The following is an 18,179-nucleotide window of genomic DNA, read 5'->3' on the forward strand; positions in this document are numbered from 1 at the left end:
AATTCAAAGACCTTTGCTGGGCTTTTCTCCAATGAACATTTGATTTGATTTGATCTTCATTCAATTTAAGTCTTCATGTAAATTAATTTGGTCTTATTAAACCTTTTTAGCAAATCTTACTCCATAACATATTACTAAAAGATACAACTCATATAATTAACACCAAATCTTATAGGAATCAAACTAAAACACACTCAAATTTTCTCACGGAATTTGTCTTCCAGATTGAGGACTGATGCTGCATACATGCTGGAACATCTTGTCCCACATGTTGCATCTTCACAAAAAAAATCATGTCTCAAGTTGTTTTACCTAATGCAGCCAATCAAAAAAAAAAAACATCATTTACCTATTAGTATTTAATATTTATAACAAATTATTAATTAAAATAAATATGTTAAAAGTTATTTAAACCAGAATTTTAAAACGATATCGAGAGATATTGATACTGATATTATTTATCATTTTTATAATAAAAAACAAATTGTAAGTCAATCACAATCACTATTACAACTTTTTAAAAAAAACATATATATATATATATATATATATATATATATATATATATATATATATATATATATATATATATATATATATATATATATATATATATATATATATATATAATGTTCAAAAAATACAATGAAATACTGATGACAGTTACAAGGAGCTACCAAGACACCAACAAAAGAAATTAAGAACCAAAGAAAAAATCAAGAAAACTCCATAGCACCCAACTACAATGAAAAAAATCATGAACACAACTAGAACTCCTCTAGACAAAAGTTAGGAAGTCGAATAACTACCTCCACCAAAGCACCAAGAACACGTAAAAGGGAGAACGTTGACTCTCAAATTATTATTAGTTTAGATATAAAGATAGGATTCTTAAGTCAGACCGAGAAAACACAAGAGCTATCAATGGACATATCAAGATACCATTTTCAAACCAAAAGAATGTTTAAGTCTTTCATGTCTTATGAATTCACCAATTTATTTGAGAACACTATTACAACTAGAGCTGTCAAAATGGGTTAGCTCATATGGGTCGGCCCGTCAGGCCCGAAAGATTATAGGGCTTGGGCCTTAAAATTAGAGCCCATATTTTTCAGGGTCTTTTTAGCCCAGCCCTGAAAAGCCCGCTACCCAATATGGCTAGCCCATATAAACCGTGGGTAGCCTATTAGGCTCGCATAATTATAAATTTTAAAAAATATAATAATGTTTATATTATCTTACTCCAAAATATCATATTGAATTTCCCCACTTTACTAAATTTTATCTCTATTCTATTCCATCTTTCTTTTTTAAATATTATACATCAATATAATCAACATTTTTTATCATATTATATTAGTTTTTCTCTTGTAATAAATATTCAAGTATTATTTTATACAATTTAGACATATATTGTATTTAGAAACACATTATAATATTTATATAAGAGATAATATATACTTAAAAATGTATTATGTTTAAAATAATATAATTTTTAATTTTATTTATAATAAATATTATGGAGTTTTTATTTAAATTTTTTTAAATAAAAAAGTCCATTTAAGGCTAGATAATCCGAAGCGTATCTAGGATCGGACTCGAGTAGTAAATCTCGAACCTATATTATACAGGGTCTTTTTGATCCAGACCTAAAAATCCTAAGGCCCGCCAGGGCCAGCCCATTTAAAATCGGGTAACATATTTTGACAACTCTAATTTACAACACATATACCGATCAAAATTGCGAAAGTTTCTAGCAACAGATATCAAAGCTTGATTTAAACCAAAGTGTATGATGACCACATGTCATAGTACAAGATTAATTTGAAAGAGTGACACCTTCAAAGGAGATGAAAAAACTATAAAACCAAACCTCAAAGAGATACCGTACAAATATATTCAAGGAGGGTGGGAGTCACATGGCTTTAAGCAAAGAATGTCTTACAATATAATCCCACGTCGCAGTGTTTCGATTTTTGTGTCGTGTGTGAGACACCATCATCATCATGCATGCCAAATTATTCATAAAAAAAAAGTCACATTTTCTATTTATTATTTCTTTATAATTGCTTCTTATAATGAATTTTAATGACACTGTCCTTTATCATAGTTTACCTATTTGTCTTTCTATAATCTTATGTCATATTGACAGGTAGGTCATCATGCCCTCCCACTTAAATTAGTTATATTCTCTCTTCATGTCCTTCTTCTAATTCTTAGTGTAACAAAAAAACATACACTAAACAACAAACAACTCAAAAAATTGCACTTTGTTTCATCTCTATTATTATTTATTATTTTGTTTGAACTTGTGAGTATTTCAATGCACTTTTTGTATAAAAAATATATTACTAGTAATTATGTATAAACCATTTTGATTTTTGCATGATCAGTGAGTGATCAGAGATTCATTACAATATGATTTAATTAATTAAAAAAGATGATGGGCAATGTGGAAAATAAAATAATAAATTTAATTGAATTTGGTATATTGCTGCCATACCACTCTTTAAAAAATGTATATACCTTTAGAGTTACTTCTTCCAAAACTTGTAATAAGAGTCACTGTAAAAGTAAACTTTTTGACAACAACATTTTGAAAAGTTGCATTATTCCAAAAGCATGCAGTTGAATGTTCAGAATAAGTCCATCCATTAGAATCACTTTGACTAAACAAACAAAAAAGCTAAAGAAAAACATGCAAAAATAAATATTTATCTAATTAAAAAGTTATTTTTAATTAGTCTAATGAATATCAAAATATTTTTATGAATTTTTTTTAGCAAATATTTTTATTTTTTATGAGATTAAATTTTTTTGATATTTTTATTTGACTATTATTGATGGGTTATGAAATATTATGAGGAAATCAATGAGGAAGTTGAAGGTGATTAGGGCTAAAAAGGAGCTTTTAGGGACATAAGAAAAACAAAAAGGGTGAGACCCTTTATGGTCATTTTCTTCTTGGAACATGGTCTTAATCTGTTAGCTGGCAGGACCCTTCTCTTTTGTCTACCCATCCATTTAAATACATAAATTATACACTAACTTATAGGGATTAATTAAATTTTTGTGATTTACTTTTTCTTCCTAGAAAAAAAAATCTTATCCTAAATATTAGACTCAAATTGATATATAATATATATTAATTATATTAATTTTTTAGAAATATTGAAAAGTGATTATATTAGTATTTCTTTTGATGGTATTTGTTCTGTTGATCGTGGTTTTTCTATCTTGAGATCTAGTTAAAATTCGTCAAGGATGAATTTTTGTTATTTGAATTTTTGAGTTTTTTATTGTCTATTTTATTGTGTTCTTCATTCATTTTAGGTTTTTAATGTGTTTCGCTGCACACGTCTTGTGTTATTTGAATTCATTTAATACTCTATTTAATGTTTTATTTTTCTTTTATATTTATTTATATTATTTTATTATCAAAAATAAAAATATGAACAATTAAGAGGGACTCATTGGCTATTTTATAAAATTTGTGTTATTCAAATACAAAATTTTAAAAAAATTTAAAATAAAAATTTTAGATTGTGTGTGATACATCTTTTATTTTTTTAGACAATTTACATGAATTACAAAAATAAATTAAAACAAATGAACATCCTAGTTTTGTCAACTTATTAGTTTATTTATCCTTTTGGATAATGGTCTATAAATTTTATATGGGGGTTTGAATACCCATTATATGTACCCATCTAGTAATATATTTTTGGTGTTTCAAAGTATATATTTAATTGCAAGTTAACTCTGACACTATCAACTTTGAGCAAGTGAATATTTTTCAATATAATATTTTATAATTTCAACTATAAGAAATTATTGAACAAAATTAATATTCATAATATAAATTCTAAAAATAGAATTAAAAATGATATAATATTATTTTATTTGCCTTAACTTGATTCTTTACTTATGTATATTATTTTATTGTAAAGTATAATATTATGTATAACATACATAAAATATACTATACTATATGATATGATTATTTATTCAATTGACAGAGAGACCTCCATTCTTTGTTCTATATTCTCTCTCTCTCATACATAGCTTCTGCAAATAGTTTACCCCACAAACTTCCAAACAAAAAGAATTAATAGAAAGTGAGATTTGCAAGAATTAAAGGAACCTCTCAAACTCCAAATTCAACCCTTTATATATAATCTATAGTTCATCATATTTATGTGGCTACCATGTTACTATTAATATCTCTTCTCTTTGTTCATCATCATCATCATCATCATCATGTCATATCTCTTTAATTCACAATATATATCCAAGATTCAAAACCCCTTTTTCTCTTCTTCTTATTTCATCATCATCATCATCCATGGCTTGTTTTGAGATTTGTTCATCATGACCATGGTTCCTTCTCAAACCAACAAAACTAATGGTGATTATGTTTTCTACAACAATACAACAAGTGATATGAACCACTTTCAATTTCTTGAAGATTACAACAACTACAATAATAATTGTCTAAGATCCGAATTTTTGTTCAAGCACATGGCTGAAGAAGTGGAACCGTTTTCAAGACATAACGAACCCGAACCCGAACCTGAACCCGAGCTCGAAACTATTTCTACCTCAAAGGAAAGTGAAGAACAAGAAAGAAAACCAAACAACAACAATTGGCTTCAACTAAGCATAGGTAACACCGTTCTAACAACAACTACAACAAAACACGATGCTGATCACAGTCAAGCTCCAACAAATTTGTTGGAGCTTGAACTGTTACCAACAAATTGGACTTCATCACGGCCCGATTTAGAGCAACCTTCCATCAGAGGTTGCTCTACTTTCAATTCTTCTATGTTTTTCGAGCAAACAACTCCCTCTTCTTCTTCATCTGTGTCCGTGTCCATGTCCATGCCAGCAGGTCCAAGTTATAGTCATCAACAACATCTAGTTCCACATAACTGGGCATTTGGTCCATTACTACCACATTCTATGGCAATTATGGCTTCTTCTACATCTTATATTCCATCTTCTTCTTCTTCTTTTTCTTCGTCGCAATCTTGTTCTTCATTAAGACCTTCTTTAGGACCTAATTATTATCCTCAATATCACCATGCATCACCTTTTCATTTTCCTTCATCTTCTTCTTCTGGATTTGATCAATTTGATATTGCTGGACCTAGCTCATCATCTCATCTCACTTTTCGCGTCGTCGATCCTCCTCGTCGACCTCATTCGGGAATATGGTTCATGCTACAAGCCTCACAAAATCAGTAAGCTATAATATTTCATTCATTTTACCTTCTTACAAAATAATTTAAATTAGGGCCATTTATTTTATTTATTTATTTTTGTGATAAATTAATAGTTTTTTTTTTTTTTAATTTCTAATAATGCAGAGTGAAAGAACCATTTTTGCCTCAAATACCTAAGAACTATCTTAGAATCAAGTAAGTGATCATCATGAAATTTTTTCTTTAATTTCTTAATTTTTTTCTATAGATTTTTTTTTTTGAAGTCTTGTCAATATATAATCAATGTCGTTCACTATTTTAATTTAAATATAAATTTCTAAATTTCATAATGATATATTTTATTTTTGACTTTTGAAAAAAAATTATATTCAGAGATGGAAGAATGACAGTTAGGTTGCTCATGAAGTATCTGGTAAACAAACTCAAATTGGAGAGCGAATCAGAGGTACTTAATTCATAACTTAATCTTAATTATATGTTAATTAATTAATTAATATACATAATGTGTTTTCTTGCTAAGATTAGTATTTATTTTAGTCATGCAATTAAATTCTAATTCCTCCCTCTCCCTCCCTTATTAGTATCTAACTAACTAAGAAGAAAACTTATATGGATAAGTCCTTTTGAAAAAAAGGAGAGAACAACAACAACAATAACAATGTGTTTGTTGTTGGTAGGAAGTGCTTTTCTTGGAAGTCATTTTCCATTTTTGTTTTATTTGAGTTCCAAACTCAAGTTAACAAATATATTATGTGGCTTTCTCATAGGGTTTCATGTTTTGTGTATTAAGTTTGGTGGAAGTGGAAATTTTTAGGTATTATCAAGTTAGGTGTACCATAACTATTCAAAAGAAAAATCTTAGTATAAGTTAAAGACATGTAACATAATATAATATAATATATAATATATAATATATAATATATAATATAAGTTTATTCTCATAGAAAATATCAAAGTATATTATATTGAAAACAAGGTTAAAAAAATGTAATAAAAAATCTAAAGATTTAATTAACATAAGAAGCACTTTTTATTCATATAGTTTTTATACATATAGTGCATGTTTTAGTTGAAAGCTAATGATTTGAAGTATATATATGGAAATAATATAGTTGTATTTGCATTGGTAGGTGATTTTTGTGTGTACTTTGCTTTTAGATAAAATGTATGATGATTTTTATGTGCACGAGGCCATGCATTGAGTGATATTATTATGCATTAGTGAAATTATGGTGTGTCCACCATGAATGAAACTTGAAATACTTCATGCATACACTTCATCATAGAGTTTCACCACTACTACTTGTTGCCTCATAATTACTTAATAAAAGGTTTGAATCCATATATACAAGAAATGAATTAAGCATCATGTGTATTTGGACCTTAAATATAATAATCATGCATGCCCTTAAGATTATTTCTAGTTAAAACTGACCTAGGAAAAAAATACCTATAGTACAATGATTAGATGTTAAACCTTATGAATTTTATTTTTAAGATGATATCATAGATTTTAGCTTGTCTTCTAATTCAATGTCTTTGGATTTAGGTTAAATGTGACTCAATCATATCTTTTTTTTCAAAAATATGAATTTAGTAAAGTTTATTCATTCTACTTTTTTCTTATTTCTATTATAATAAAAAAATTAAATTTATTAAATAATTAATGCATCTAAGATATATACCGATCAAATATATTAATTATTCGACGGATATAAGAAATAATTTTTTTAAAATAAATACCGAATGGATTTATTTTATAAGAACTAGAAATTGTTTCAAAAATTTAATCCTTACTATTTTTAGAAATGAGTATTTTTAACAAAGAAAAACTAAAGGCATGGAATATTTGTCTATAAATAGAATAATGGTCATAATACTATTGTTACTATAATTTCTAATAGAGAATTATCTATAATAAAAAAACTAAATAGAAAGTAGAATATATATTACATAAAAAATAAAAACTCAAATCAATTATAAAAAAAGAGAACATAAACAATAAAGACTAAGCTTATGAGATAAAAAAAAAAAAAAAACTATTGTTATTATTAAAATTGGCTCAATGGGAATCAAAAGAATAGTGTGAATTATTAATTTGAATTTTTGTTGTCCACTATACGTTCATGGTTTGCATTACCTACCAAACAAAGTCTAAATAAATATGATATTAGGTTGCAGGACACATGCAATAGACATTCCATTATAATTTCATGCAAGTTACCCTTAGGTCAACCCTTCTAGGTTTGATTTGATTTTCATTCCAAATATTCCTTATTTTATTACAATATTCTTTCCCTTACAACTCATGCTTTTAAGATCGGATTAAGACTCTACAACATCTTAATAATGATGATAATTAGTATAATTAATTAGAGTTGTTCTATAATTAGAATGTGTAATGCACTCAACATTCTCCTATGTAGCTGCATGCATGTTTTAGTTTATGATGTGGTCAACCTAAGACTATTTGGTTGTTAGGAGGTTCCATGCTGCCCAAAATGGCAAATCTACACATAGTTGACTTATGATTAGGTTGGAACTAATTAAACACCTAATGATTAGGGGGAAAGTATGTGGATTCTCTATAGGTGTTTTTTTATTGGAGACCAAGAGGGAATGAAGAGTTTGCATGCAAAGAGAATTTTTGAACTTGGTATGCACATGGGGTCACAATCAAGGATTTTCGAGGATTTTAGATGGTTAAGTAGCTTAATGGATTTGAGCTAATAGTTGAAGAAATAGGAAGATTTGAATTCAAACCCGACTTAGTAAAAAGATTATTTAACAATATAAAGAGATTAGTTGTTATAGAAGAAATGGATTAAATGACTAATGAAGTGGAAGAATGTTAACCTTTGAGTTTTGTTGTAAAGTTTCTTTGACCATTGTCTCATTGCTAATAGGTATTGCAATGATTTAATTAAGATATTAAACCTTTTAGTATTGATTAGATCATAAAATTTTAGTGAGATGGTTGTGCAAGTTGGATTTGATGTAATATAGAAAGTTTGATGGTATTTGAGCTTAAAAAAATTGAAAGCACTTAAATGTGCTATAAGAAGTTGGTATGAATCTTCAAATGAAGATAGTTGGTATTTGGATCTTGGTAAGATTGATCTTTACTCGATCAAAACGGCGTAGTATTTTTTTATGCATTAAAGTTTGAATCATAACAATCTTATTTTCGAGTTTAGGAGGGCTTGCCTCGAAATTATAAAAGTTGGCAGTTGCTTTGAGATAGAAATCTCATTAGGGATGACCTTTTTAAATGACAGTGATTAAAGATCCAGAGAGTCTTCACGTGTGTCTTGTCAAAATTTAAGAAAGATTGCTTCTCATCTCTTTGTCACTTGTGGTGTCGTGACTACTAGTTGATATAGTATTTTTAGGTGGTTGGGTTAATATTTGATTTTTTTAGGAAACTGAGTTGCTTGTTTGAGGTGGTTAGGTCCTCGGGATTAGGTCTAGAGGTAGGTTTGGTCTACGATGTGGGCCTTATGAAAATTCTTCAATAGTTCATTTTTTCTGTTTTCACGTCTACTTTATATGAGTTGGAGAATATAGTTATCTTTTCGATTTGGAAATGGTTTCTTGCTATGACTTCTACTAATACTTGCACTTGCTATGAGTGGCTGAAAAATCTTGTTATGCGCTTGTACCGTTAGTTGTTTTTTGAGGGGTCACGATCATGATTTTTGGTTGTGTTTTATTGTTGGTCTGAGTCTTAACATTGTGGTTAGATCTAACATATCCTTATAAATTCGGTTTGTAAGATAAATATGTCATTATTCATAAATTTTTTAAAGTTTTATCTTTAATCAATTTAGGACTTCAGTTTTTCTCAATACACCTCATCATGTCCAATGATATTGGGATTAGTCATTAATATAAACGGTGGATGGTGTGAATCTATATGTGATACTTGGTTTCACTAATACACCCCACACGTCCATACTATTAGGCTTGGTATGTGGATATAAACTATGGGTGTCCAAAATCAATAGACTCTAATATCATCTTAAAACTTTGGATGAGGCTGACACAACCATACGAAATCGACATCTAAGATGGGGTGTGTCACCTTGTATAAACTCTCTTTAAGTTACATATATAATCATTGTGGAACTTAGAGTTCTTCCAATAATAAGGAATCACATGGCTTTGTGGATACAAGGATTCAACTGTTGTGAAGAGTGAAATGAGGACTTTGTTGGAAGAGGAGGTTAAGACGAATAAAGTGCACATTTGTGAGTTGTGGATGTTGTTGAAAAGTAAATAAGACTTAATTATCAAATTTTAAGATCATGATGACTTATAAATATTACTAAGCTAATTACTCGAGCAAGTGCAACATATGAAAGAAAAGTACGTTCACAATGAAACATTGTCAAAGAGAAATTAGCATAGGAAAACACAATAAAAAAGGAACAACCATGACCAAAAAAATAAGTACAAAACAAAAAAGTGAAAAGAAAAACAATCACGAAAGAAACATCTAAGAACCACGAAAGAAACATATAAGAACATTCTAAGAAAAAGAAATAAGTAACAAAACACGTCCACCAAAAAAGATAAAAAGAAAAAGGGAGAGGGTTAACCACAAATGTTAAGAACAACTTTAGCACTCATTGTCACACTCTTAATATAAATTTATGCAAATATGAGGATCGTCCTACTATTTCCCTTGAGATTAGGAGTTTCCCATTAAGTTTCTCCCCTCATTCTATTGTCGACATAATTCTAAAGAAAGATAAAGTCATTATGAGCCATCCAAATAAACGAAACCACTAAATACCATACTATTGTCAAGAAAAACCTAACTCTCTTACCTCATTTCACAAACCCTAACGAAAACCTATAAAAAAGGACAAGGACGGTAAGTGTCTTAATATTTATTGTTGACCATATTAAAATACTATAGTGAATATTTTAAGCAAAACAATAAGTGAATTTCACATGAAAACACATGAAAAATGCATTCAGATTCATGATAACTCCCATCCTAAATAGGTATAGTATCGTAAAAACCTTATACAAAAGAAGCTTTCAGAAAAAATATTAACCTTAGAGGGATCCCTACTCTCTGCACTCTAGCTAGTGCCTGAACCACCAAATATGGTCTAGACCCTTCATCTTGAGCACCCCTTCCAGGAGATAAATTAAATTGGTATAATAACTACCCTTAAATTCATTCTTGTATTTCCAAGATTTATCCTTATTGGACCAAACTTTCCCTTGACAAGGTCCCAACTAGGAAAACCAGAAGACCCTCTTACTAAATAAAAAAGTCTATGTCTTCACTTAAAATTTTGAACCCGCTCACCCCACACCCAATGTCACTTTTGAACGATAAGGTAGTCATGTTGATATGATAATAGAAACAACCTCTTACAACTATCACTAAGAGGCATACTATATATACTTAAATATCCTTCTCGAACCAGGTTCCCCGACCATTTTCAACCACCTTAACCCCTCCTTAAAAATATTCCGAATTCAAATCAACATTTTCCCTAAGTAATGAGACCTCTTAAGCTTATACACGTCTTTCCACTTGTGCTATTTTGGAGTCCACATTGGAGCCAACCTAAAGTGACCATATTTGTAGCCGAATAAATGACTATAGACTTTAATTGAAATCCTCTTAAAAGAAATATAAAATAGTTACTACACTCAACACTTGATTAATTAGAACCATCGAACCACTTATAGATGTATTAATCCATGAGGTAAGCATGTTAGAATTAAGTATTATTAGAGATTTCAAAGTGGACGTCCTTTTGGAATTGGTTCCCGCTGAATTAAAGTATCATGTGAGAGGCTTTAGATAAGCCCCTTCATACATGTTCGATGTTGTGTCATCATCGTGATATGATTCAGACAAATCTTTATTCTAGATGCAATCAGGATGTTAAGACGACTCTACACTACCTGAGAGGTTGAGAATTTGTCACTCGCTTTTGAAAATCTATTTCCTTTTTGAATTCATTATTCTTCCAAGGGAATAATTTATATGATTGGATTAGACATGACATCGATGGTGACTCTATATTTTTTGTTGATTGCTGGTGGTTCTGATGTGCTAGGAACAAACTGCTTCTTGCCAATAAAGTGGTATCTTCCCTTACTTTAAAACTCATCATAGTGAACTATGCTAACCTATTAGATAAATATTTTCTCAAGCATAATCTGCCTTATCCAACGAGAAAAATCACGTGGAATGAACACAAATATAGTAATATGATTTTGAATATTGATCTAGCCTTGGTAATCCCAACGTCCCGAGTTTTGGTGAATGATTCGAAATGCTGATGGTGCTTGAGTTCACAATTTTGCGGGTAATATTGAGTACTATCATGGTTTGTGTATGGCCTGGGAACTTGATATTCAAGATTCGATGTGTTATTCGTAATCCAACTCTGCTATCAAGCTTATCTCAAAAGTCTGTTAATGTTTGACATCACTATGTCGCTATTCTTCACAATATTAAAGAGCTCCTTTCTAAGGAATGACGAGTTCAAATATTTCATAATCTTAGAAAGAGGAATGTTTGTGCTGACTATCTAGCAAAACATGAGACTGGTAGTGATGCGGCGTTCCAGTCTTTCACGAAACCTCTTGTAAAAATCATCACTCTCCTACTAACTAATACTAGGGTGATTTTATTTTCTAGATAATTTCTTACTCTTTTTCTTTTCCTTTTTCCACTTGTAAGAAAAAAACTTTAACGATCATGATTTTTTTTATCTCAAAACATTCATTTTGGGGACTAAAAATCATCATTTTCCATTTAAAAAAAATAAGATTTGAATCAAAATTACATCGTGAATGTAATAGAGAGACCAAAAATTCAAATTTTAAAATAGAAGGATTAGAGTACCTTTGTTTACAAAAATGAAACAATAAAACAATAAAAACAATAATTGTTTTTTTTCTTTACAATAACATGAACAAGAATACTACATAGTCTAGGAAATCATTAATTCAAGAAAGCAATATTGTTTCTCATGGTGGAATAGAAGCCTTTCCTAATTGCTTTTGCAATTTATAAACAATGCATTGACTTTAAGACATACTATATAATGTTGTTAATTTAAGTAAAACATGATATTCTAGGGCTTTGAAAATCACACGTGGACATGTCATTCTCACCACTCAAAACCTATCTGCATGCCCTCTCCTTCTCGTCATGCTTATAAGGCCAAAGCCATTTTATTATGTAGGCCCTTTTTCTCCTTTTGGCTTAAAAGGCTCCATTGATTTTTCAAGTGCTGCACTCTCATTTAAATGGAGCCAAAAGAAAGAACTACATCATGTATAAGCAGCATCTTCCACCTACCACAGTAGATAGTCTCTAATAAGAACAAATTTTTAATTTAATTCAAAGTATCATAGGTGTATATGTGGGTTTGTACATGAATATACGTATATTATGGCTAAATATGGGTTGATAGTGTATTATATATTAATAATTAAATTTAAATATACACTATGTATAGGAAAAGTCAAAACTAGCTATTAGTTGGTCAACTTTTTGTGCAAAACAATTACTCTAAATATAATTTTTTTAAATTTAAAAATATATATATTAAATTTAAATAACATACATAGATCAAGTAAGATCTTCTGTTCAAAATACTGTTAATAATGATGGTAGCATTGACAAACTCCGATACGATATTCTTTATGATATGTTCGGTGGTAAAATATACTTGCAAAACACTTTGAAGATTAACTTATTGATGATAATATGTGTGAGATTTATGATTTTAGAATCGTATCATAATTAAATTTGTGTCTTTCTTTAGATTTTATAGTTAAGGTTTAAGTTCTAAATCTTCTAAAATCTTATTTAGAACAATTATCTCATAGAAACATGTTGGAAGATCGTCCAACTAAAATCTTATATATTTATAGGGCGTGTCTATCTCCTAATTCATCGTACCTCTTAAAGGAGAAATTAGAAGAGAAGTCAGGATTAAACAAATATTATAGTATTGTAAAAATAATACAAATAAAATAAAATAAAATAAAAAATAAATATTATTCAATAAAATACATAGTTGAGTGATTGGCATCGCTTTATAAAATTTAATTATATTTTTTAATTTTTTTATTATTTGACAAGAAAAAGAAAAGGTAAGAAGAAAAAAGTCAATACATGATACTATACTAAATTTTTCATGTTAGATCTAGTTTACTTTAACAGAACCGAATAGTAAATATTTTTTATAAATTAAAATTTTATTAATTTATATAAAGCTTGGGTTTTTTTTTTTAAAATACAAAAGATATGGCATGAAGTTAGCTTCTTCATTTTTTTTCTTTGACATGACATATAGAATGGTTAGCTAAATATAGTTGATGATGTAAAATCAAAAGTGATATTATTTCATGTTGTAATGTTGACGCTCGCATGCATTAGGGTTTCGGTGGCGCAACGTGATAGAGACGTGCATTATGACCTTGAAAGTTTAGTAATAGAAAACCATGATTAGGTCCCTTCAAAGGAACAAACCAATTTTTTTTTTTATCAAAGGTGTGTATATTCTTAGTATATTGACAAATCATTTTCTTGATGAGTGGAATTCATATAAATTTTTTTAAATTATTATGTTTTCCTACATTTCACTTAAACTTATTCTTCGCCGTACTTCATGGATCCTTCATTGCATAATATAATACTATAACAATCTATCATATCTTATCTTATTATTGTATTTGATTTTTCATTTTTTTTTAAAATGAAATTTATATTTTATATTTTTTTGTTATACTTTGTTATTTTTTTACCATAGTATTCTGCCTTTATTTGTATTTATTAGTTGATTTTATAAAATATTAAATTAATATGTATTTTAGAACTAAAATAAAGAGAGATGTATATGAAATATATATATATATATATATATATATATATATATATATATATGTGTGTATTTTCACACATTTCATTTTTATATACTCCCTCTGATCCTATTAATAAAAAAAAATTGTTTTTTTAAATATATTGAGTAATTAATGTATCCAGACAATATATGGATCAGATACAATATCTTTTCAATGAATCTAAAAAGTAAATTTTTTTTTTTATAAATAGAATCAAAAGGAGTACTATTTTTCCATTCAAAAAATAATTCAAATCTTAATAGTAATGTTTAATCTAATAACATTGATACTAATATTAACATCTGTTTTTTAGTTAAACTAAAGTTTGTAGATTATATTTATAATTTACTACAAGTATTTAGTAAGATAGGAATACAAGTATTATATGATTGACAAATAGACATGTATGTTTCGTTTAGATCTGTTTCACAAAAATGTAGTGGAACGAATCGTAGATGAAACGAATATAATACATTAGTTTGTTCTGCAAAAAAATTAAAGTAGAATTGATCGTGTTGGGCCTACAAATTTTGTACTCCTAAAACTTAAAAATTATAAAATTCATATTAACATCGTCACTACAACAGTCGACAGAAAACTATAAATAGAACAAATCGTTCATAATAATGTATATATTTAAATTTTTATCCTGATCGACTAAAACAGACAAACTCAACAGATCAGATCGTTTCTCCATTCCTAACAGTAGTATAGTAATGTATTGGGGTATGTATCTCATTGAAAAGAAAAAAATGAAAGTCTAAGGGGTAATGATTATGGCTTAGGAAGAAAGTCTAAATGGGTCCCTTCCCTCCCCATAATGATTAAAGATAGGGCAGTTTTTAAGATCGTGGGTTGGGTGGCCAAATATAGCGTGCATGCTTTAAGATTTAGGAATCAAATTCACTTTTTTATTTCTTCTCTCAAAATCCAAAAATACAAACCAAAGTGGATTTATGATTCAACCTTATGCGTAAAGTTCAAGCTTACAAAGATCTCATCTTTTCATTTCTAACGTAGGTCCAATACTACGTAATCTTCTTACTCAGCATGACTTCATTTTTTTTTTCCTCACACAAATTAACCATCATTTATATAATTAGTTTAATCATGACTAATTATATAATATTATAAATATATAAATATATAAATATTTCAATAATTATTACTTTTGTGTTTCATGTTAGAAAAAATGATAATGATGATGAATTACTATTATTGCAGATAGAGATAACATGCAAAGGACAACAACTTTTACCTTTCTTGACGTTGCAACATGTGAGGGATAATATTTGGACACCAAGGGACACAACAACAACAACAACAACAAGACCTTTGCTTTCAGATTCCTCAACAACTGATCATGTAATGGTGCTTCATTACTCTAGAAGCACTTCTTGAAAAAAGCACTTCTCAAGTAACTTAAATTATTCTGCCTCATTGTATCCATCCTTGTTAACTTATTATCTAAACTTTTTCTTTTTTTAATTTTTTATTTTAGTTTTCAAAATTTTCTATTTTGATGAGTTTTGATTTTTATTTATTTTTATTTTGTTTTGATATGGCATATCATGAGAATTGAATTACCCTAAGACAGTGTTTATTCTATTACTGTTTTGGGGTGAGGGTATTATTGTCCAAAATTGTATGTTCATGATAGGTGAGTTGAGTGAGAAATTTGGCATCAATTGTATTATCAAGTACAAGATTCAATCTAATTTTATATACTAACCCAAATTTTTTTTCTTCTATTTATTGTTACTCTTATTATTTGTTTATTCTAGAACAATTAAGCATAGGAATGTTGTGAGTAGTGTCATGTGATTTTTTTTATTAAGTGGGCATGGAAAGTAGGTGAGTAGGCAAACGGGAATGTCCGTCATATTTAGATCTGTTTTGTGAAAGTTTGAAAAAAAAAAAGATAGGATAGACTTTATTGAAGATGTGAGTCTAAAACCTTTCTTCGCCTTAAAAAAATAAATGCGGGCGGACCCGCGGACATTGCATCTTTTAATCATAAAATAGTAAATTTTCATGTTATTGCTTGTGTCCGTAAAAGTTCAAAAAAGGGAGCACAATAAAACAGACACATTATAAATTTTGCGAGTCTAAAAATTTGTTCCACCTCGCAAAAATGAAAGGACAAAACAGACATGTCCGATGTCCAATAGACCGCACTCATTTTGCCACCTACTTTCTCTCCGAAAGAGAGAAAAATATATATAGAAAAAATATATTTGTTTTATAATATTAATATTTTATTTAGTTTATGTTTTTATCAATTGAACAATCTACTAACCGAAGAGTAAGGTACTATTAAATGATAATATTCATTAAGCCATGATTATTTAGTTTATATTTTTTAGTTTGACTATTCTATCTTGATTTTTTTAATAGACAATGATATAAGATATCGTATTAGGGGTGCAACCCTTACAATAAGAAAAAACTATAAATAGAGTTAAAACAGTTTAATGGTATAACTTATATCAATCAAAAAATAGTCCTAGAAGTGAAATCACTATTACACAACCATCTCCAAGAATAGAACAAAATATTGGAGATGACCACTTCAAAGCTAAAAGAAGCATTATCAAAAATAGTGGCATTTCTCATTAACCAAATGCACAAATTAAAGTCAATCAAATTGAATTTAATTTAGCTCTAGTATTGGCGTTTTTCACCTTTTCTTAAATGCAACCAAAACTCTTGAACTCTTCAAAAGAAAACTCCAATTTATTTCCCAACCAAAAGAAAATTCTTTCCCAAACCGCTTTCGTAACAAGACATTGAAAGAAGAGATGTTCCAAAGATTCTGGATGATTAGAACAAAATAAGCAATCAAGAGAGGTGAAATTAGACACTCCTCTATGGGTCAAAAGATCTTTTAGAGGAAGTCTATTAATAAGAAATCTCCAAGAAAAGATCCAACAATTTAATAGTAGAAGTTTTGCATTAGACACCAAGTTTGACACACTAGCAACCGAGAAAATACCGTTAGGAGTTAATTTCCAGTGAAAGTCATCAAAATCCGAATTATCCTGAGCATTGCCATTCAATAACACCGTTAGACTCCTCAAATGGATCTCAAAAATCGAACATATCGCGTTTATGGCCGAATGGGGATTATCGGGTCCGTTGGAACCAAGCAATTAATTCCAAAAAGAACATCAATCTTCCAAGTATAAGCACCATTGTTCCAAGAGATCACCTCACTAACCGCACAAAGTTTATTGGTTGAACGATCGAACAAATACGGAAAAGAAGCACTAAGAGTTTGATTTAGTTGTGCAAGTTTAATCTTTTTATGTTGACTTAATTTTTTAATAAATCATTTAAATATATTTAATCTGTAATTATGTTAGAGCTAATTATAAATCTTAAGTGTCTCTTATAACGTAGTACTTTCTCCGTATAAAATTATATATTTTCTAAAATTTTACAGAAATAAAAGAAAAGGTAATTGATATAAGGAACCAATGAGTTTATCAACCTTAATGCTACTTAGGTCCTGAACTTCTTTAATAGCAGTTACTTTTATATCAAACCTCTTAGGAAAAGATTTAAGAGTTTTCCTAGCAAGTTTTTCTTCAAACATTTTCTCACCTAGGGCAAAAGAGGTGTTGGTAATATCACATAATCTAATGTGGAATTCAATGATAGATTCATCTACATTCATCCTCATATTCTCAAATTTAGTGGTAGGAGTTGCAGTCTTGACATGCGAACTCTGAATGTGCCTTCACGTACAGTTTTAAGAATCTCTAATGCTTCTTTAGTCTTTGAACATGTGTTGATCAATCTGAACATGTTCTTGTGCACACCATTGAAAATAGCATTAAAAGTCTTGGAGTTTCTGAGAGCTTCATCATTTCACCATCAGTCCAGTCAGCTTCTGAAGTAACCACCGGATGTTTCCACCCTTTTACCACATCTTTTCATGCTTTATTGCCCATGGATTTGAGAACGAAAATCATCATAGACTTTTAATAATTATAGTTGGTGCCATCCAAAATAGGTGGTTTGTTGACTGATCCTCCATCTTTCATTGTGTCCATT

General features: G+C 28.9%; 1 protein-coding gene across 1 annotated transcript; it reads left to right on the forward strand.

Moving 5' to 3' along the window:
- Nucleotides 1–4,038: 4,038 nt before the first annotated feature.
- LOC131608969 (protein LAX PANICLE 2-like) lies at nt 4,039–15,976 on the forward strand. The gene is made up of 4 exons (XM_058880580.1): nt 4,039–5,246; nt 5,373–5,423; nt 5,601–5,673; nt 15,345–15,976. Exons 1-4 carry the CDS (start codon nt 4,372–4,374, stop codon nt 15,519–15,521), a joined length of 1,176 nt encoding a protein of 391 aa, XP_058736563.1. The 5' UTR covers nt 4,039–4,371; the 3' UTR covers nt 15,522–15,976.
- The last annotated feature ends 2,203 nt before the right edge of the window (nt 15,977–18,179 follow it).

This window comes from Vicia villosa, linkage group LG6 (assembly GCF_029867415.1).
Source record: "Vicia villosa cultivar HV-30 ecotype Madison, WI linkage group LG6, Vvil1.0, whole genome shotgun sequence".
In the NCBI taxonomy this organism is placed as follows: domain Eukaryota; kingdom Viridiplantae; phylum Streptophyta; class Magnoliopsida; order Fabales; family Fabaceae; genus Vicia; species Vicia villosa.

Excerpts from the sequence above, each read along its gene's own strand:
- LOC131608969 (XM_058880580.1), top strand. The coding sequence starts at position 4,372 with ATGACCATGGTTCCTTCTCAAACCAACAAAACTAATGGTGATTATGTT. Across the intron at positions 5,247-5,372 it reads CTACAAGCCTCACAAAATCA|AGTGAAAGAACCATTTTTGC; the intron begins GTAAGCTATAAT and ends CTAATAATGCAG. Across the intron at positions 5,424-5,600 it reads AAGAACTATCTTAGAATCAA|AGATGGAAGAATGACAGTTA; the intron begins GTAAGTGATCAT and ends AATTATATTCAG.